This window comes from Aythya fuligula, chromosome 16, assembly GCF_009819795.1.
Source record: "Aythya fuligula isolate bAytFul2 chromosome 16, bAytFul2.pri, whole genome shotgun sequence".
NCBI classification, from domain to species: domain Eukaryota; kingdom Metazoa; phylum Chordata; class Aves; order Anseriformes; family Anatidae; genus Aythya; species Aythya fuligula.
This window is the reverse complement of record NC_045574.1, coordinates 367,882-388,915: the sequence shown is the minus strand read 5'-3', so window position 1 is coordinate 388,915 and position 21,034 is coordinate 367,882. Positions and strand designations below refer to the sequence as shown.

Below are 21,034 nucleotides of genomic sequence, written 5' to 3'. Positions count from 1 at the left end.
ACAGCTCAGCACCTGCTTGTGTGGAGCTCAGGGGCAATGGGACACAGGCACAGGTGTACCAGCAGCTCCTCAGCTGCTGCATCTTTAATGGCCCCGCCAGGCTCTCGCCACGCAGCTCGGCGCGGAGCGGAACAATCGGCCGCCTCACGGAGCGCACAATGGCAGCGATGAGACAGACCCACATAATAACTCCATCCGCACCAGGAACAAAAGCCAGCAGATGCTGGGGAACAACGTGGAGTAAAAGGGAACCCTGCTGCATCCACATGAGTGGCTCAGCGCCTGATGATCTGCTCTCCGAGGTGGATTTACAAGCCCAGGCCCGAGGACATGGGTTGTTATGGTGCAGTTCAGAGGAGGCCACGCATTTTAGTTGAGTGCCGCAAAGGAAGAGATGCTGGCTGATTGTCAGATTGCTCTGTAAGAACTTGAGGCTGCAAGAAGATATCAGTTTTGTAGGTGAAATGTTGTTTAAGAACATAAGCAGGGGGTTACCCCAGGGACAACACAAACAGAAGTACCAAAGGCCCTGGGCTCATGGAAGGTGCCAGGCATGGCTGCTGCCCACGCAGGCTGAACTCTCCCACCTGCATCCTTGCTGGCACTAAACACGAAATTCTTCCTCATGTTTCCATCATGAGCAGCACAGTCCGAGCAGATGGAGGGCAGGCCACTGGCCTGGAGCACAGGACAGCACTGTGTGGGGCTTGATGAGGGGAGGTGACCCTGAGCAGTTCCCAGCACCTGGGCCAGGCTCTGCTCTCCCTGCGGGCACCAGGAGCCATTTTCTTGCCTTCCCAGCCCATCAAGGGAGCTGTAAAGTGTGCCACGCCAATATGCTGAGACAGCACCCAGAAGTGCAACTGTCCCAGTTTCCTCTTGGCAGTGGGATACAACTGCTCGAACACAACAAGCCTCAGCAGCTCCAAAGCATTTTCCATCAAATTGGCACCCGCTCCCCACCCAGGGCCTGCACCAGACACTGGGGACAGGGCACAAGGGTGCCCCACACAGCACGTGTGGCCACTGGTCCTCAGGATGGCCCCCAGCCACCTTGGGCAGGTTGCCTTCACCAGCCAAATGGACGCGGGTCACCCTCTGCAGGCCAAGGTTTGCTGTAGCAGTGCATTTTCATCACTGTTAGACATCAAACAGATTAAAGCCTTTTAACGCTGGTTCAAAGTCACACACACAGATTCTTAAACTTCAGGTCCAGTTCATTTGGATTTTTCTCTTTGAATTGAGACATGACCAAGGAATAGGATTAATCACTCCTCCACTTGTGTTTTAGCCAAGAGCCACAAGTTGCTCTTCAGTCTCTTCGCCAGCAAGCCCTGCAAAGGATGGTTTTGGGGCTGAGGCCTCACACCGTGTCGAGCACTTCCCCTTTGCACACCGTTTGCTCAGTTTAGTGAGGGCTGCAGCATTGCTCACATCCTACCAGGAAAACTCACTTTTCTTCCAACTTTCTCCTTACCTCTTTGGCCTAAAAACAAACTGCTTCCAAGTGACAGGATGATGAGCCCAGCCGCCATGGGAATACTGGGCTGGGTTTTCATGATGGAACATTTTTGGCTGAAAGTGGTGGAAAAAAAAAAAAAAAAAAAGGAACCAGATCTTCTGTCACCTGATGGGGAGATGAGTCAGAACATCGCTAACATCCACAGGCATGTGGGGACAGGGACTATCTTCACGTCTTTGCTTCCTCTTCCAGCACCTCAGAGAGGAGAGCAGGGGCTGGGACGTGGATGTGCTACCTGTGGTCCATGTGGGTAAAAGGCCTGGGCAATGAGCTGCTTTTACACGGGGATTTGCATTTTGCAGCACCTCCGGTTCCTGCCTGACTGTTGGCCACCCACAGCAGTGCAAAGCAAATGAGACAATGTAGCACAACTCTAGAGGAAGAGCAAAACTATCCCTGCAAGAGAAGTTTCCCACTGATGCCATACAGCAACTCCCCCTTTGAAGCCTGGCCACAGCCCCTGCAGCAGGCCAGGAGCACACCACAGAGCTGCTCCTCGTCCCGGCCCAAAGCTGTGCCCCCAGCAGCAGCCACGCTCTGCCGGGGGCCCAGCATCTGAGCAGTGCCATTTCCCCAGAAGGAAACCAGTTGTTTATTTCCAAAGCAGCTCACCCCTGCACCGCAGCTCTCTGAAGGGACATTCCCCACACCTGCCCTGCACAGGGCCACGGGACGCATCTGACAAAGCCACCGCCAGCAGAGCTGGTACAAAACTGTCCTCAAACAGATGCTGGGGAGCTCTTGGCCACCCCAAGGCAAACATGCAGGACAGTGGCCAGGGGCTCAGCAGTCAGCCCACGGGGACAGTAAAGCCCTGGGCCACCCCGCCAGGTAGGGCACGGGCACCCAGAACCTCACACGGGCTGTCCACAGGACTCGTGCCCCCATGTGCAGGGCTTTGGACACCAGCAGCACTCTGCTTTGCCCCGCACAAGGCTCCCAAAGCCCAGAGGCAGCAATGGGATGGGATCTGTAAACAAAAACCTGCAGAAGTCACTTCAAGGAGCACACTTGGGTCTCCCTGGGATGTCTGAGCTCGGGACAGCATGAGCGATACCAATGACATTTCAAGGAGAAACTATCATTGGCGAGATTTTCAGTTTTATTGAAAAAACAAAACCACAATCCTTTCCAAAGAATGGGTACTATAGCTAGATTGAAGGCCAAGCTGCCTGTGAGCCTTGGCTTCTTACAGAAACGCGACACACAGCACGAAGACAACAGTTGCTTTGCAAGTCACAAGCCTTCCTGCCACTATGGGAGATGGGCACCCAGTCCCACGAGCACCGGGTGCCCTAGGTGCTGGCCATTCGGGCACACGGCCACCCTCGAAGCATGCCGTAAGGACAACCACCACCAAGCACCCCCCCCCTTCTAAAACACGCACTTCTCATCTTTCTACTTTACCAACAAAACAAAAAAAAAATAAAAAGAGAGAGAGAGAGAGAGAGAAAAAGGAGTAGGATTTCCGCCAGGGAGAGTTCAGACCACAAACACTCAGCCAACACTCCACTTCTTCGAAAACAAACTCGGTGCTTCGCGGGCCCGCGGGGAGATACGGCTTGGTTATAGCACGGCTCGGCACAGCTCAGTACAGCACGGCACAGCTCAGCACCCACAGGCGGCCCCACGACCAACAGCAAAACCCCACTCCCATGCACACCCCCAGGGGGCCACCCCCCTGACCCCCCCCCACCCCAAACCCGCGCTTTTTTTTTTTTTTTTTTTTATTCCCCCCCCCCTTTTTTCCCCTACTTCCCCCGCCCCACCTCCAGCACCCCGCGCAGCGGCCGGGCAGCACCGCGCCCTCCCGCACCCCTCTCCGTCCCCCCGGCGATGCTGCGGCCGCACCCCCTCCCGGCCCATTACTCAGCGTTTCCCCTCGGAGCGGCGCCGCGGCCCGCCGCTTACCGATGCCCGGCGCCACATAGACGAAGTAAAGGAAGGAGGAGGAGAGCGAGAAGAGGAAGAGCGCGGCCAGCAGCGAGCGCCGGGGCAGCAGCCGCCAGGCGCCGCGGGGGCCGCGGGGCCACCGCATGGCCGATGTTGCCGCAGCCCTGCCGCACCGCCACCGCCACCGCTACCGGCACCGGCACCGGCACCGCCACCGGCACCGCCCCGGGCCCGCTCGCATGCGCCGAGGCCCGGCGGGAGCGTGCTGCCGGGGCCGCTCCGAGCCGCCGCCGCCGCCGCCGCGTGAATGAGCCGGGGCGGGGCGGGCCGGCCCCGGCTGCTCGCTCCCGCCCCCGCCGGGCAGAGCCGGGCTCCTCCCACGGCCACGGGGGGCGTGGGGAAGGGATGGGAGGGGATGGGTGGAGAGGCAGGGGTGTGGGGTTAGGGGGTGGCGGGGGACGCGGTGATGGCCCCGGGATGCGCGGTGATGGCACCCGGATATCGAAAGTGGCCTTGGAACAGCCGGTGATGGCCCCAGGACACCCGGGTATGGTCGTGGAGCAGCTGGTGGTGGCCCCAAGAGACCCAGGCATGGTCCTGTGGCACCCAATGATGGTCCTGACACACCAGAGGTGGCCTTGGGACACTCAGTGATGGCCTTAGCACACTTGGGTATGGTCCTGGGATACCCGATGATGGCCCCAGGACACCAGAGGTGGCCTTAGTACATCTGGTGATGGTCCTGGGGCACCCGGTGATGGCCAAGGACACCCTGGTATGGGCCTGGGCCATCCATTGATGTCCCCAGGGCACCAGAGGTGGTCTTGGAACACCCAGCGGTGGCTCCAGGACACCCAGGTATAGTCTTGGGACACTACGTGGTGGCCCCAGGACACCCTGTGGTGGCCCCAGGACACCCAGGCATGGTACTGGGACGCTCAGTGATGGCTTCAGGACACCAGAGGTGGCCTTGGAACACCTGGGCATGGTCCCAGGCCATTCACCACTGGCCTAGGACACCCAGAACTGGCCCTACAATACCCAGCAATGAAACCCAAGGCATCCAGCAGCGGGCAAGCAAGGGCTGAACCCCTCAGCCCACCACACACAGGGGTGTGTTTGCCACCACCCCAGGTGCCATGCACGCACCACTGCAGGATGCAGAGCATCCAGAGCCTGCAGGCCGGGCAGGTGATGGGCACAGATGGGCAGAGGAGAGGTGGCGAAGTCGGCATGGTCAGCGCAGCCATCAGCACCCGCAGCAAGCGGCAGCGCAGCTGGTTCGGGAGTAATTAAGTAGATTTGCACGTTTGTGGGCAGTTCCTCCGCTGTGTGTGGGAGGAGTTGGAAGGAGACACGGAGATGCCTGAAAATGAAAAAATGGGGAAGAAGAGCATCCATCCCCATCGGGGGAGGGGGGCAGCAGAAGGAGCTGCCAGGGCCCAGCACAGCCCACATTGCAGCTCAGGCCGCGCTGCGTTTCTTGCTTCTTTGTGCTTGCAGGAGCTGTGCAGCTCACACTGGGACTGGGGCACCAGTGACAGAGGTAATTTCTCATTTTACCAGCAGGTAAAGCCAAAAAAGCCAAGGCCGGGCTGCAGGGGAGGACAGCAGGGTGTGGGCCAGGCTGCCTACATCCAGGGCAGGCTCCTCGAGAATGATGGGCTGGGGGTGGGAGATGGGGCCAGCCGCCGCTGCCAAGGCATGTCCACTGTGTCCCTGACTGCCTCCGCAGCCTGGTTGTTAGCCTCTCCCTGGCAGGAAGTGAAGCATTGCTTAATCCAAACTTCTGACTTTGCAGCCTGACTGTGACTTCAGGGCAGGAGCAGGCCCCCAGGCCAGTTTGGGGATGGATGCTGGAATAAAGGGCACTGCAGGTGAGGCTGTGTATCACGGTAACCCAGGGAAGGATCAGCCTCCCTCCCGGCCTCCGTGCAGCAAAGGCAAATAAAGAGAATGGTTCCCATGTGAGACCAGTGTGAGAGAAATACCTTTGTGTTGGATACATGGATTTACTGAGGAGGGATGAGATAAAAAAGTACATAAAGTCAAACTGAGTGGGGATTAGCAGAAAAGTGGAAATCTCTCTTTAAAATGTAAGGTGTTCTTGTTCATAATGCAACAAGGCCCAGAAAGGAGGATCCTCTGTCTCGAGGACAGAGGATCCTCCAGAGAAGGGAGCCTGAGGAGGTAAGCAGGGATGTCCCTAGAGAGGCTGCGTGAGCTGTGATAACTTCAGGAGCAGGGAAATTTGCACTCATTGTGTTCCACTGCACCGCCACCTTCATTGAGGGAAATTAAACCCCGAGCCCTGACAATTTGTAGCAGCCCAAAATATTGTAGCAGAACCGCGTGGTGCTGGCTGGGTCTTCTGTTAGCGCAGCTCCTATCCAACTCCTAACAGCACGCCTTGGGCAAGGAAACCCAAAAAGATTCCTTGGCTGGCTTTTGATTTGTCTGATGCAGACGTGGTCAAAGGTGAGACATCACCACAACCGATAATCTCACCTTTAGAGCGTATTTAATTAGCAATGACACCGCTGGAGGAACCACCCAGAAACTGGCTCCCAGGCCCAGCTGCCTCAACAGGGACTGGCACAGAGGGGCAAGGGCAGCAGAGCCCCCATGCCCTGCTCGGGCTCTCCCCTCTCCCGGCCTTCCAGGGCCCAGCTCGCCCCAGCCCACCCACCCCACTTTCCCCCTTTTTTGCCTGCTGTCTCATCCCCTCTGGTTAAGCCCCCCCAGCTAAATGCCAGCTCCATGGCTCCAACCAGCCTACACCATTCCCCCTGCCTTATCCCCATGCCAACAAGACCAAATGGAAGGGGGGGGGGGGGGGAGGTTAACCTTCTGGATTGTCCAGATTTCTTCTGGATTTGCCCTGGCAGGCAGGGGCTGTCTGCTGGTGCATGGCCACCAACAGGAAAAGAGGGACAGGTCCTGCCAGCACCCAGACCTGTGCTAAGGTCTAGGGGCACCCTGGGTGCACATCTCCATGCAAAGGCCTTTGGACCCCCTGAGGGGGGCTCTCCTTCCATGGCTTGGGGAAGCAAGTACAGGGCTCAGAGGGAGGGCAGGAACATGGGTGCACCAGCCGCCGTCTGGAAACGTTGGGGCCACGTTTGCACAGCAGCACCAGCGCATTGCACAAGTGCTGTGTGTGGGAGACCGACCTGGAAGCTCTCTGCCCGCTCATGATAAATTCTGGCGTGACCGGGCTGGGCGTCTGGCGGGCTAGATCCTGCACACAGACATGGGGGCACCGAGGTGGCCGTGAGAGGCAGCAGCAGAGGCCGCCCTGTGCAGTGCTGTGAGCAAACCCTGCTGAGGAATCACCACAAGACCTCAGCCCCACAGTCCCTCCCGGTCCCTAGGGCCACTGGTGACCAGACAGGTGGCCTCTGCCTCATTTTGGGGTTAGAAATGCTCAACAAAGGGCTTCTCCACCCTGACAGCACATCCATTCTTGTCAGCTGCCAACTTCTGGTGGAGAAAATAACTGATCTGAGCAATAATCTTTGCCCTGCCTCTTCTGCACAGGACAGATTGCAGCAAGGGTGTCGCAGCTCTCCTCGTGTTTAGCAGGCTTTGTCACCATCGCTGTAGCTGCTGACACCTTCAGCCCAAATGGCAGAGACTTTCCAGAACAAAAACTCAATCCTGTGGTTAGAAAAATGTCTCCATTTATAACGTCCAGCTGCTTGGCAATGCTCAGTCTGCCTGGGATTTTCCCTGGAATTTCTGCAGCCAGTCAGTCTGTGAGCAGAGGGGGAACCTGAGCTGTGCCACTTGGGCTGACCAAGCTGCTGGGTGCACTGTATGCTGACCAGCTCTCAGATCTGCACACCCTGGGTGACAGAAGTGTCTTCCCTCTACTTTTACTAAAAGCCCAGTTGCAACACCCGGCTTGCTGCAGCTCCACTTAAAGCTAACACAGGGTCATCGCTGGCTGTGAGCAGACACAAGACCGAGAGGATGCAGGAATGCACACCCACAGACACCATGTGTGCAATAAATGTTCATCCAGAATCTTTTGCTCTTTGCCAGATCATTGACATAATTATTGATGCAGCAGCTTTTCCAAAAGACACAACAGGGTGTGTACTTAATTTGGTAATGAGAACACACCTAAGTGGCCCTGGCTCTTTAGGCTAGGCATCAGACCACTGCCACCCACGTGTGTTGCTATTTTATCTAGCATCAGTGTGTTGGCAGTAACAGAAAGGAAACCAAAGGCAGATATTTGTTTATTAAAATGGGAGAACACCGAACACTGCAAGGTGCTCCTGGCAAGCAGGAGTGCTGTAGACCAGCTCCTGGATTATGCCACCCACTGAACTTTCTAACAAGGCTATTAGGGCTCTGATCTTACTAGCACTCGTGCACATGCTTAACCATAGGGATGTCTCATTCTACCAAAGTCAACAGATGTGTCATACCTCCCAAAAGGAAGTACCGCCAACAGGAATGGCTTTGCAGAGCTCCACGTTCACTTGGAAGGTCGCTGTCATCAGGATAAGAGGCTAAAATATTCAGCTTGTCATTGCACTTTTCAGAGGTCCAACTGATTTTGTTACCCCCGAGTCAGCTCATCTCTGAATGCTGGTGATCTCTCCCTGTCAACGTGGATTTACCCAAAGACACATAAAATGCCTTTGAAATCTAAATATTTTGGCTGGGGAATATGCCAGGCTGTACTTTCCAAAATTTCCCAAGGAAGGAAACTTTAGCAGACAACAGTAAAAGTATTGCGTAATTTAGCATGAGCGCAACTTATCCAGATTTTGAAATATCACTTGACAAAGTGCATGGCAAAAAAGCTATGACAATAGTTGAGATAAAATACCCCGAAACAGCCCAAACTGTTTGAGGGTCAGCAAATAAACAGGACGTATCAGTGTACCATAGGGCTAGGACTGGGATGCCAGGAAATTCTCCATAGGAGATGTTTTTTGGGGGGTGCTGTGGAAGAGCCCTGCTCTCTCCCTCGTCCAGGAGGTCTGCAAAGCCAGACACAAGGGCAGCGCAGGTACAGGTGAGATCCAGCCTCTAGCTCCTGGGAGGTGACATGGACAGAAAGGGAACAAACATTTGGACAGTTCAGACACATTGCTGTGTCTCAAAACAAACGGTGTAGGCAAGACAGTGGGATGAAATTCTGCCCTTACTGAAGCCAGCAGTGGAAAAGACTCCAGGATTTTCACCGTGCAGAAATGTGGCTGCCTCCAGAAACCTGGGGACAAGGACAACCAGGAACAAAAGAGCATTTCAGAGGAAATTGCTTTCTATTAACTCATAATTACATAACGCAAAATTAACTCATGAAGGCCAACTGCTTAATTGGATTCCCAAGCCGGGAAGACATTTGCATGGTGAATGAGAACCTTCCCCAGCTCCACTGAATCGGGTGTTTTAATACAGAACATAAATTCCTCTGCTGTGTGGCACAATTTACCCCTCACCTTCAACAGCTAAACCAAGGGGGTTTTGAGCACTTCTCCTCAACCACTGACCAGCACCAAACACTATCCAGGGACAGACTTTCAGTTCTGGAAGCCTCCATTTACTCTTTTCCACACAACCACATTCTAATTAATTTTGTGAGTATATTCAGATATTTTGCTGGAGTAAAATATCAACACTTTCTGCAATTTTAGCCTTCCTCTCAGCTTGGATTTTGGTTAATTGGAGTAAGTATTTAATTAGGAAGGCGAATAGCTGAACCTCTTGAGCAGCCAGGCATCACCTCTGTAGTCACCACCCTTTGATGTACAAGGAAAGTGCTTACAGGAGTTTCTTGAACACGTGCAGACTTTCATTTCTCTTAACACCTTAGCAAGGTTTGGCTCTGCTTTGGGGTTTGCAGCACGGTGAGGGAGCTGCCCAAAGGGAATTCCTGCTCCCCTTGGCCTGACGCCGGCCAGGGCAGAGAGTGGGACCGGGCAGCAGTCGGGCCCCAGCAGCACCGTGACCTCTGCAGATGAACTGCCCCTCTCAGCAAGGAGCCATGGGCAGCTTGTGCTGAGCCACAGGCTGGGTTTTGCTGTCCCGTTTTGGTTGTGTTTCTCGTCACTCTCGGGATGGGCCACGCTCTCTGCTTAATCTGAGTAAACGCAGTAAAACTCTGCTATTGAAGTGTGAAACATTTACATTGGGTCTGTTTTATTAGGTGTTTCTCCAGCATCTTCCCACATGCAGAGGCATGGCCGTGAGCATGCATACCCCGTGTAGCGTTGTGCACACATTCTTGCAGGCTGCTGGCTCCTGCAGCAGACCTTGAGCAGTGCTCGTGCCCACCCTGCCACATGTGTGCTGGGATCAGCTGCCTGCAGTTGGTCCTGGTGCCATTTGTGTTGTGTGCTTTTATTTTTCCCAAAAGGAGCGTTTGCACCTTTACTACATTCATTTTATTCTGAGGAAACTGTAATGATTTACTTTCGTGATTGTTTTTTCCTGTTTGCAGTGGGACTCCTTCTGTCGTTCTATAAATATCCCATCCTCAAGTCGTTGCAGGAGTGAGCATGACTGAGAGCAGGGAAGGTGAAGCCAAGCTAAGGAGGCCTTTACCAGTGCTAAAAACAGCTGCTGCTGTGGCTGCTGCAAATGATTTATACCTCATCTGGAGAACAACAGTTCAGAGCCTGGAATTGTTGCCTCCAATGATTTATTTGGCTGTGCTTGGGTTTGGCGACGTGCTGTATAATGTTTTTTGCATGGAAGTGTCACTCCGAGGAAGGTTTAATTGCTTTTACCATGGATGGTGATGAGAACGCCTTGGAAAAGCTATTTGCATCCATTTTCTAGAATGCCAAATGTGTAACTTCCTCTGAGCTCAGGCAGTCTGAGACTGCTTCGCTGCATTAGTCAGCTGTGCTGAATGCCTCTGAAAAATTAACAACCAGAAATTCCCCGGCATGGAGCAGAAAGTAAAACTCAGGGACAGCTGGCTCAAGCACAGGGTTATCTGTAGCAGATAAAGCAGCAGGGCTCTGGATATGAGGTTGCAAGCCACAGGCACTGGCAGCCCCAGACCCAGCACTGCTCACAGCCTCACAGAAGCCCAACATGAAGAAAGGGTCCCCAGCTGCTGGCATGGCTGGCTGCATACAGAAAAGGAAAGGAGAGATTTCAGCAATATGGTGCTAATGGCAAAAAGCTGACCCGCTGCCAAAGGCAGGGCCCACACCTGCTCCTTGCAGCACTGCCGCTCACATGCCGCCGGCTCAGTGCTGCTCCCGGAGCACGCTCCCAGGGTTATCACTGCAGTGCCCTTCGTGCAAGGCTATGCACAAATCCCTTTTCCTGCTTCCTCCACAGGCTTCAAGGGCAGAGTATCTCTTGAGTGGCCTTGGATATTTCCCCAGCATCAGCCACAGCTATCTGGTCTAAACAGCTCCTTACTCCAGCACATTACTCACTGTACAGGGAAGTTCATTTCTGTGATTATTTAACGCTTTGAAGCCTCAGATGTTGACATCAGCAGGACCCTGCCTATACACATGTATTGATTTAATGTCGCTCAGTGCAAGGGGATCCTAAAGCACCTATAGGTGACTTATGTTGGAGCCACAGCCATCCCTCTATGTGAGTTTACTCTGCATTTCCCCAGAGACCTGTGCTTTTTCTGCCTGTCTGCTTTACGTGGGGAGAAGAGAAGGGTTATTTGCGGCAGGCACACAGCACCCACTGCCCTGCACAGCAAGCATCGGGAAGAGAAAGCACAATGGTTGTCTGCCCGTCACGCAGTGAACATGCTGCAGGACCAAGGCCTTCTGGAAGCATCAGATTTGTTGTGGAGGTGCTGAGCAGCTGCATATGTGCATGTGATGGATCAGCACCTTTCAAGCACAGGGGATTTGCTGAGCGTGTACAAACCATCTGCCCAGGAAAAACACAGAGAAAGGCACCAGTCCTGGTCCCCACAGTGTGTGGCAGTGGTCCTGCCTGTCCATGAGGAAGGATAACAGTCATGTCAGGCAGAGCATTTCCTGCTGGAGACCATGTTTCTGGCGTGAGTGGGGCTGTTTGTGCCAACCCCCCGGCCCTTCTGCCTCTTGGGATACTGCATCATGGCACTGACTGTGCTGCCTGCACACCTAGGGGTCAAGGCAGCGCTCAGGGGTGCTTTTTGTGTCACACAAGGCAAGGGGCTCAGTCCCTGAGCCCGCTCTGACACCTCCTCCCAGCAGCTCGGCAGCTCAGCCCCAGCATGCAGGGCACAGCAGTGAGAGGCTGAGTGTCACCAGCTTCCCTGGAGCCAGCAGAAACTGTAGTAAAGCAGAACACAGTCATCCAAAGTGGAATCCAAACAAGATGCCAGGGTTTGTATTTGCTAGTTATGAACAACCAGGATGAGTACATGACATAACTGTAGCCAGAAATACTCTCCAGTTAGAAATCAGGCTGAATTTTGTAATAGCAAGCGTGGAAGTGACAAATTCTTTCTCTCTTGATGTCACCCAGCTAAAGCAGTAGAGTTTTCTGGAGGTTACGTGTCAGCCACACACCCACCCAATGCACAGGCTCTGGGTTCAATGCCAGGTTTTACAGACAGCTCTCCGTGGCCTGTGACACACAAGTGGCCAGCTTCGATGACCTCAGGAGCTCTGCTGGCCCGGCTGCTCTTTGTCCCCAAACAGCCACCACCTCATGATTCAACGGGGAGAGATGCACTCTGCAAGCACTGCAGCCTGTTTCGGTCAGGTTCGCAGAGTTTCTGATCTTGTGCAACCCCCAGCAGCTGAGCACAGCTAAGAGGCAGGCTGGCCGGGAGCGGTGCCTGCTTACAAAAACAAACCCGGCCTTGCTCTGCCACAGGCACATTTCCCTCTGATAAACTTAGAAAATTTACCATAGTGTGCTGTTCGTTGCACACAACCTGGATTTAAACTGTTTAGTTTAGAAGGGTGTTTTAAACAAGCAGCTTTTTGTTTACATTCTCACCAGCCCTGCAGATTTCTGGGTTTAGGACAGCTCTGATCACTCTACACCAGCAGCCTTTGAGATCAGAGGGAAGGGACACTGTAACCACTTCCTAAACCTGGGACTCTGCAGCCACTTTCCTGGCAGTGTCCCTGATATTAACTGGAGCCACTACAAGCTAAAGGGCTGACCCTCAGGCTTCCCTCATCTCTCAGGGCAGGGCAGCCGCTGGTCTCAACCCAGAGCTGGGAGGAACTGGGCCACCAGCACGATGAACAGCCGAAGCACCCCTTGGTTTTTGTGTTCCTTGGTGTGTTCAGCTTGCTGGACGTGACAGGGAAAAGGAGGGGCTGGGTCTGCTGGGAGAGTCATCACAAGGTGCAAGAAGGCTGCCAGAGCTGATTTCTTCTTGGAAAGAGGAAGATCCAAGGAGCATGGCCTTGCCAAGTAAAGAAACAGTCCCCTTGCCCTTGGCTCTTGCTCTCCTAACCAGCCTCTCCTCCCTGAGCGCTGTCAGCTCGAGCACTTTGCTCTTGGGCTGGGTCTGGCTGGCACGGGGTGAGTTTTCTTCATGCTGTGTCCTAGGTTTGTGCCTAAAACAGAGCTGATAACACAGTTTAGCTGCTGCTTAGCAGTGCCTGCACAGCAACGAGCAGCTCCTTTTCCCACTCTGTTCCCGTGAGCAGGCTGTCAGGGGGCAGAGCCAGGACAGAGGACCCCAGCTGGCCCAGGGGGCAGTCTGTGCCCCAGGACCTCGTGCTGGGCTGTGAAAGGGGAAGAGGAATGCCTGGGGAATGCAGGAGGAAGGGGGGCACTCAGGGTTATGGCATTTGTCTTCCCAAATAACCGCTGTGCATGTTGGGCCCTGCTTCCCCGCGGATGGCTGAGCACCTGGTGGGAAGTGAACAAATTCTTTATTTTGCTTTGCTTGTGCATGAGATTTTGCTTCCCTCGTCGATCTGTATTCATCTCAACCCACAAGCTGCTTCTCACTTTTGCCCTTCTGATTCTCCCCCCTCCCACTGGAGGGGAGAGAGCAAGCAGCTGGGGGGCCAGCAGGGGTCAACCCACCACAGCTGGGGGTTTATATGCTGCTCTTTTGTTACCTATCCCCTCCGTCCTATGGGATAGTTACTGTTCCTGTAGTGCCACATCATAATTATTGTTGCTACTTCACTTTTCCTCTCTCAGCTCCCTGCCTCTCCCCTTATGGTGCTGCTGGCCACAGGAGCAGCGGTGCTCCATCAAGGTGGCGGCTGCAGGAGGGGATGCCCCTCTGCAGAGTGGGGCCTGCGTGCTGTGTGTCAAAAGTGATTTGTGGAGAAGGTGTGAACAGAGGCTGTGTTTTATCAACAGGGCAATTGCCGTCTTGATGACGGGCTACAGAGATAACAGAAGCAGCAGAGTTCTTCCATGGAGACGCTTCAGAGGAATGCCTAAAAAACCGCCAGCAGCTGCCTCCGAGGGAGAGGAGCTACAAGAGAAAGTGTGGTCTGGCAGTCAGAGCAGGAGTCAGCACATTTAAATTAGTGTTTGTCTCTCTGCTGTGTGCTTTGCTGGGTGCTGAACTGGATACCTACTTCATCTCAGCTGCGAAACTTCTCTCCCCCAGCAGAGGTGCCGTGGGGAGGGTAATGGGGTGTACCCCAAATCCATATCCTACAGACCCCAAAGGTCTGCTGACCTGCACTGGGCAAAGGCCCCCTCCTTCCTGGCAGGAGCAGGAGCAGCAGCAGGCTGGGGAATGGTGCTGGCTTGTCACCAGAGAGCCTGCAGGGGTCCCAGCCGGTGGGGCCTTCTTCAAGGGCTGGCAGGTTTTGGAGGCAGCTCAAGAGCATGAGAGCATGAGGCGACAGGTCCTAGGAGTGCCCAGCAGCTCCAGGCTACATCCGTGAGTGAGCAATGCAGTTGTTTGTACAGTTGTTCTCCCTTCCCATTGACACTTGTTGCAGACATGCCACAACAGATGCTTCCCACCAGCACAACGGATACTTGGACTCATCTGGGGCTGGTACCCGTAACTGTAATCCAGCTAACAAAACACTCTGCCTGTCACAGGGCTGTCACAAAGATTTGTTAATTTCCGTTGACAGGAGGCCTGTCAGGTTACCCTGTAATCAGGAAGGAGGAAGAACTTTTAACTTAGGTGCCAGGAAGAATGCAACCCACAGGATAGCTACACGCTGCCCTCAACAACAGAGAATTATTTAGGAGTAAGAGCTACCCCCTGGAGGGGCAGGCAGAGGCAGACTGCTGCAGGAGGGAGAAGAGCAGGGCCAGGGCAGGCTTCCCACAGCTGGCATTCGGGTTTCACCTCACGGGTGATGAATGTCTCCTGTATGGGAACAGCTGCTGCCTGGCATCAGGGTGAATCTGGACACATCACCTGCAGTGTCTCCCAGCACACGATGGGTTTCCAACAGCAACCGGGTCTGGAGCAGAGAGCAGGGGGTGGCTCTGTGCAGAGCTGGGCGTGAAGCTGCAGGTACTGAAAGCTTCCACGATTTGTGTGCTGAGCAGTGCTGGAGAGGCTGCCTGGGAGCAGGACTGCATGGGCTCACCCTGCTGTTTGTCTCTCAGGATGTCTGCTGAAGGCCTCTCTTGGCTTTTTTTTTTTCAGGGAAATTGGCGGTGGTAGTCTTTTAAATTCTAATTCTACCCTGACCATATGTGCAAAGCAGCACTAAATTCTAGGAAGGATCCACATGCACCAAGTTCATAGAAACACCCCAGAAATCCCTCCTGTGGCAAAGTGCAGGAGGCTTGAACTCACAAAGCTTATATGAGATCAAGCGGTGAACAGTCCTCTGTGGAAGAAACAAGAATGCCTTGACGAAGACATTCAGGAAAAAATGGAAGAGGACAGTATTTTGTCACCACTACCTTCTGTTGCCTCATTTTCTGAGCACGCAGAAGCACTTGGAGGCCTCTGCTGGGAAGAAGAGAGGTGGCCTGCAGGCCTTGCTGGCCCGACGCGGTGTGGCTGTGTCCCTGGCCTGGCAGATGATGGCTGTGGGATTGCATCACACAGGGCTCCAGCCCATGCGGCCACAAAGTTTGGATAATGAAGTGATGTCAGCAAGAGCTGACTATGCCAGCAGCCAAACAGAAACGTGTCCTGGGAGCCTAGGGGGAATAGGTGGGAGCAGAAGCGATGCCCAGTCCTTGGCTGAAGTTGCAGGTCTCCAGATGAAGTGCTCTTCAGAGGGCAGGTCCCTCTTGGTTAGCACAAGATTTGCTTCCCAGCTCACCCACGTGCTCTCTGTGTTTTTCAGGGGTGTTTCTCCAGCCTCTCCGAGCCTCAGTTTAGCCATCTGTAAAACAGGAACTGCCTCCTGCGAAAGCCTGTCACTAAGCATCACCCGTCTGTGTTGTGAGAGTCACGTCCTGAGACCGACAGACCATCTAGCTGCTGCTAGGGTGGCCCACTGAGTCACAGCACACGAGTGCAGCACCAGCTCTGAAATGCATGGAGTGCCTGAGAGCCCAACATGGAAATATTCACCACTTAAGAGCAAAACTGAGTGAGGACAGGCCCTCTGTGTCCTGTCTCTGAGCAGAGAGGTTGGTGGTGCCTGCAGGGTACAAGCCAGAGTGAGCAAGCAGCCAGTGCTGCAGTCAGAGTAGGGAAGCGAGGCTGGGGGCAGGTGGGATGCATTGCCCTGGAGGGCAAACAGGGCTGGAGAAGTCCGCTGTCACCTCTTGATAAGGTGGTCCCCACCCCATCTCCGTGTCCAAGCGAGGGAAGAGTTCAGCCTCCCTGGCCCACTTGACTAGCATTGCCAGCAGCTGGTAGGACAGGATCTCCTTAGGAATATTCCTCCCCAAAGCCCTTTGGGGCCCTCTTTCCAAGGATTGATCCCATTTGTTCATATTTCAAGCTGATCCCAACCTCTGGCCACCAGCTCTGACAACACTTCTGCCTGGGTGCTGACTACCAGCACGACACACAATGTACTTCCCTCTGTCACTGCTTCCTCCTGGAAAAACTCGGGATTTATCACATCAAAAACAGAAAACGCATGAAATGAAAAGCAAACAAAGCACTGGGCTCAAGCATTCAGTAGTTTCAAACAACAAATACCAAAGCAATAGGAAAGACATCACCTGCTGCAAACTCCTGGCTAGAATTTGCCTATGTGTATAGTTACTCATATTTAGATGTGTGTGTATACAAGTGTATTCACACATGCATACACCTACTGTGTATGCCTAGAGAACAAAAGAGTATGACACCATGTATGCTAAGACACATCAAGAATACACAAAAAATCTATATAGTGAAGGGTTTAAAAAAAAATCAGAATTTCACCAGTCAGCTTAAAAGAATCTTTCCTATCTGCCCAAAAGCAGTAAAACAAACACATACGGCTGACTCTGCTCCTACCTGCTTAGTGGCATGTTTAACCTTCACCTGTATATTAAATAGATATCCTTGGTTTGATAACAGAAGTTATCATGCCTTTTAAAACACTATCTTTTCTTACTTTCTTAGTCTCATAATGGAGTGCAGGAAAACAGAGAGAAGGAAGAGGGGGGGAAAGATCTTTTAGCACAGGGGTTGTGTTCACACCACATCTCCCCAGCGCTCGCATCTGCTGGCATCAGCCTGACAATACCTTCAGGAGCTGCGATGGGACTGATCCTGGGGGATGATGATGAAGCCCCCAAAAGCAGGTCTTTTGTAAGCAGTGAGTGCCCTGCTGGCACTTTGGTACTGTGGCCATAGGCATTTCCTCACATGTAAGCTACAGACACTGACAATTTAAGGCTTCTGCCTGTTTTGGTGTTGGCATTGCTGATTTTGCCTGACATCCCTGAAATCCCAGGCTCCTCTCGGTGTTTGGCATATAACATGTTCCACACCACAATCAGAACCTGGCTTCAGCTGAACTTGGAGCCAAATCCCTCTCTACTCCCTGGTAAGTATATTATTTTTATTCTAAAGCCAAGCTATAAAGGCAATGGCACATACAGGTATTTGTGGAGTAGTTCTGCAGTAAACCTGGGCAAGTGCTGCTACCTCCCCTCCAACACCTGGCAGTCCCTCGCTGTGCAGCCTCAGTGCAGCAGGAGGAAGCTCAGCACTCTCTGGTTCAGGGAAAGGGGATGAATCAAAGGTGACTGACCTGCCTGCGAGCACACTGTTTGCCAATAATCTAAAAGGCAAACCCAGATCTCTCCAAGGACAAAGACTACCTCAACTGCAAAAGCAACTCCCTAATGTAAATATGTCATATCGCCATTCTTTATTGCTGACAGCCTTCATGTACCACAGCACAAGAGAGAACAAAGTCCTGTGCCTGTGAATAGAGTCCTGTGCTTGTAAATAAGAGCCTTCCCTACATTCCCAGCACGAGGTTACAGCTGGTCACTTCCTCATCTGTGTCTGCCCTCAGTGTTCCACATAGCTATCTATTTAGGCTACTCTGTATAATTTAAGAATTAAAACTAAACACTGTGTTACCTACAGCCACACCATGTTAGATGAGCTTAAACAACCGTAAAATTCCTGGGATCTATTAAAAGAAGCATTCAGCGCGTGCATTAATCAACAGATGCTCCATAGCTGTGCATCCGAGCACCACAAGTGAGGAGCAGGCTGAAAGGCCTCCTGCCCAAATGATTGCTTTCTGTTGTGACCATGCTGTCAGCCCGTGGAAAGCTATCTGCACAGCAATGCCAGAGCAGCTTTGGTTCAGCAGTTATCTCCGTCACAGGGAGTCTCACTGACCCCTTTTCAGAAGCCACTACAGGACAAGCAAGCGGTGGTATTTCCTGCAGACGAGTCAGCAAGAAGACACGAAAATCACCATCCCCAAATACAGAACAATTTATATATTATAATTTGATATCACCTCTGGTTATTTCACCCATAGTGTGCTGCTGTGAGCGATGACACTTGCTTTACATGGAAATGGAAGAGTTGTCAGAAGCTGAGTGACGGTGCCTCTGGGTACCTTGCTCCCACACAGTCCCAAGCAGTCCTTGATGCCCCCAGCCACCCTGATGCTCACTTCTGCAGGGGTTCCTGGGTTCTTTGTCTTCCTTTCATCTTTTTCCTCTTTTTTCGCCCACTTCAGATCCTGGCTTTTGTGAGGCTCAGCCTCATGTGTGTGTCTCTGTAGGCTCCCAAGCCTCTATTGCTCTGACTCCTTCCTTCCACGTCCCTTCCTGAATCCTTCACATGGCCCCCAGCAAGCATCTGTGGTCCACCTTTGGCCTAGGCCAGCAGGCAAAGTGAAGAGGTCAGTTCACATCTTGAAGAGTTACGTCTGCAGTCATCCCTTTCCTACATCAATCTCTCAGGATTCAAAGCACACGACAACTACAAGGCCAGTAAAACAAAACAAGTGTGGAGTTTCCTGACTATGCTGGTTGAGAGATTTAAGGAACAAAAACAACCAAAAAAAAAAAAAAAAAAGGCTAAGACCAGAACCAAAACAACTCAAAACAAAGGGAAGAAAAACAAAGAAAAAAAAAAAAAAAAAAGCAAAACAGAGCTATAATTTCTGGCCTTCATTCTTAGGCCAGATGACCTACTCTTCACGCCAAGCAAAACTCAAGTGAATGACTAGTAAAGATAGTTTTAAGTTTTTCTCTGTTTTGCTCCAGCCTTGTACAGAGTTGGATATCACTCTGGTGACAACTGCAGGAGGCCATTTCAACAGGTAAAGATTACACGGGACTCAAGCCATGCCCTCTTTTGCACTGCTGTGATGACCCCACTTCTTCCACTATTCACTGTTTTGCTGACAAGGACTGGAAGAAGAGGACAGGAAATAAAGGGAAATAAAGACAATTCACCTTTTAGCAAACAGCTACTGTCAGCCACCTAGAGTGACTTGCACTGATGAAACAATCCATACCCCTCTGGTGTTTCGACACAGGACTTTTGGAGCGCTTCACTAATACTGGCAAATTTTGAATTTTAACTCTTGTGGAAAAAAAGGAAGACAACATTCACCAGGAATTTTCCTGTGTTTCATCAGCTTAAGTGTAATTCATTCTGGATCAAGCTTCATTATTTGTGGATGAAACTTTTTTCATAATGTCCACTGTCCACTCCAAAGCATTGTAAAAACTGAGATCAAAAAGAGGAAGCATCCCAGCTCTTGGTGTGCTTAAGGCCCACAGACCTCCAGGTTCGAAATGGAGTGGGACGTGCACATCACCTCTGGAAATCAATCAGCTTGCACCAACTTGCAAAGTGGCATCCTCCTTTTTCACTGGCATCAGTGGGCTTTACGTGCTCCACACCACGCATCCCTACAGTAAAGCCAGGCACACCAGACTGTCCCAAACACACTCAATGGGGAAAGTGAATTAAAGCCAGTGGTGTTTAGCAAATGGCATATTGTAGGTAATTATCCAGTGTAAGGGGAAAAAGAAAAAGAAAAAAAAAAAAAAAAAGTTTTGGTTGTAACTCTGGTAAGAAGGTTACCACAAAACTACATTACACTCATGCTCATACTTCTTTGAAAGGCATTCACTTTCACATACGCAGATCACATGAGTATCAGCCTGTCTGTGAAATGAAACTACAATTTCATTTCGATTGAAGTGTGTGGCAGAAGTTCTAAAAGGCCTTCAAAATGACCCGAGGTTTACAAACCAGCGTGCCTATTTGTACAAACCCCACACTTTCCTTGAGAATGTCAAACCAAAAATGCATAGAAATGCACACGATGCTACCATGCTATTTGCTTGCACAGTGCCTGTCACCCCAGCATCGCCAACATTCACTGAGTAGATATATGTTCACAACTGGCTCTGTGAGCCGGGCAGTGTTTGTAGGCCTAGCTACCTAGGCATGCAGGTAGGAAAGGATGCACGGGTGTCCTGCTTTTAGCTGGGATAGAGTTGTTTTTTTCTCCTAGTGGCTGGCATGGTGCAGTGTTTGGAATTTAGGACAAGAATAACACTGATAACACACCAGTGTTTCAGCGGTTGCAGAGCAGCGCTTTTGTTAAGCCTAGGACCTTCCAGCTTCTCAGATGGCCCTGCTGGAGCTGGGAGGGGACAGACCCAGGACCCCAGCCCCAGGGGATGTCCCACATCATGCTTGGCATAACACTGGGGGGCTGCTGCTGCTTGGGGACACTGGCTGGCAGGTGGTGAGCAGCTGTAATCTGCATCACTTGCTGTTTTATAGTTCTTTTCCTTTTCTGTCCCATTAAACTGCCTTTATCTCAACCCACGATCTTTATCTGTTTCCTGATCCTCTCCCCATCCCTCCGGGGTGGTTGTGTCGTGCTGTGCTGCCCACCAGGACAGCTCCCGGGCACACCTACCTCAGGGCCACCGTCTGCAAGGGAGAGCAGTTCAAACTTAGGCCAGGCAAGGCTGACAACCATCTACTTAACAGGTTTTACTAAATACATTTTAATTCGCCACCACGTGATGCTTTAATTCACCACACGACATTGAAATTCATGACCACATGACACTTTAATGCACGATATTTCAATCCACGACCACCCCATGACATGTTATTCACATTACATGTTGTTCACATGGTGTTTTAATTCACGTGCTGTTTTAAAGCATTTTGACGCCAGCCCGGCGCTGTGGTTGCTGCCTTGGGGCGGCTGCGGGTGAGGGGAGGATGAGGCAAGGGGGCAAAATGGCGGCGGGCGACTATGGCGTGGGGGGGGGTCACGATGACGTCACGCCACGGCTCCGGGCAGTGACGTC

General features: G+C 52.3%; 1 protein-coding gene across 1 annotated transcript in view; it reads right to left on the bottom strand.

The window, feature by feature from the left end:
* The window catches only part of B4GALT5 (beta-1,4-galactosyltransferase 5), a 32,321-nt gene extending 28,705 nt beyond the window's left edge, over window positions 1–3,616 (bottom strand). The window contains exon 1 of the mRNA XM_032198261.1: window positions 3,434–3,616. Coding sequence (XP_032054152.1) covers window positions 3,434–3,560 — 127 coding nt within the window. The 5' untranslated portion in view covers window positions 3,561–3,616. The remainder of the gene's footprint in view (window positions 1–3,433) is intronic.
* Between the last annotated feature and the right edge of the window lie 17,418 nt (window positions 3,617–21,034).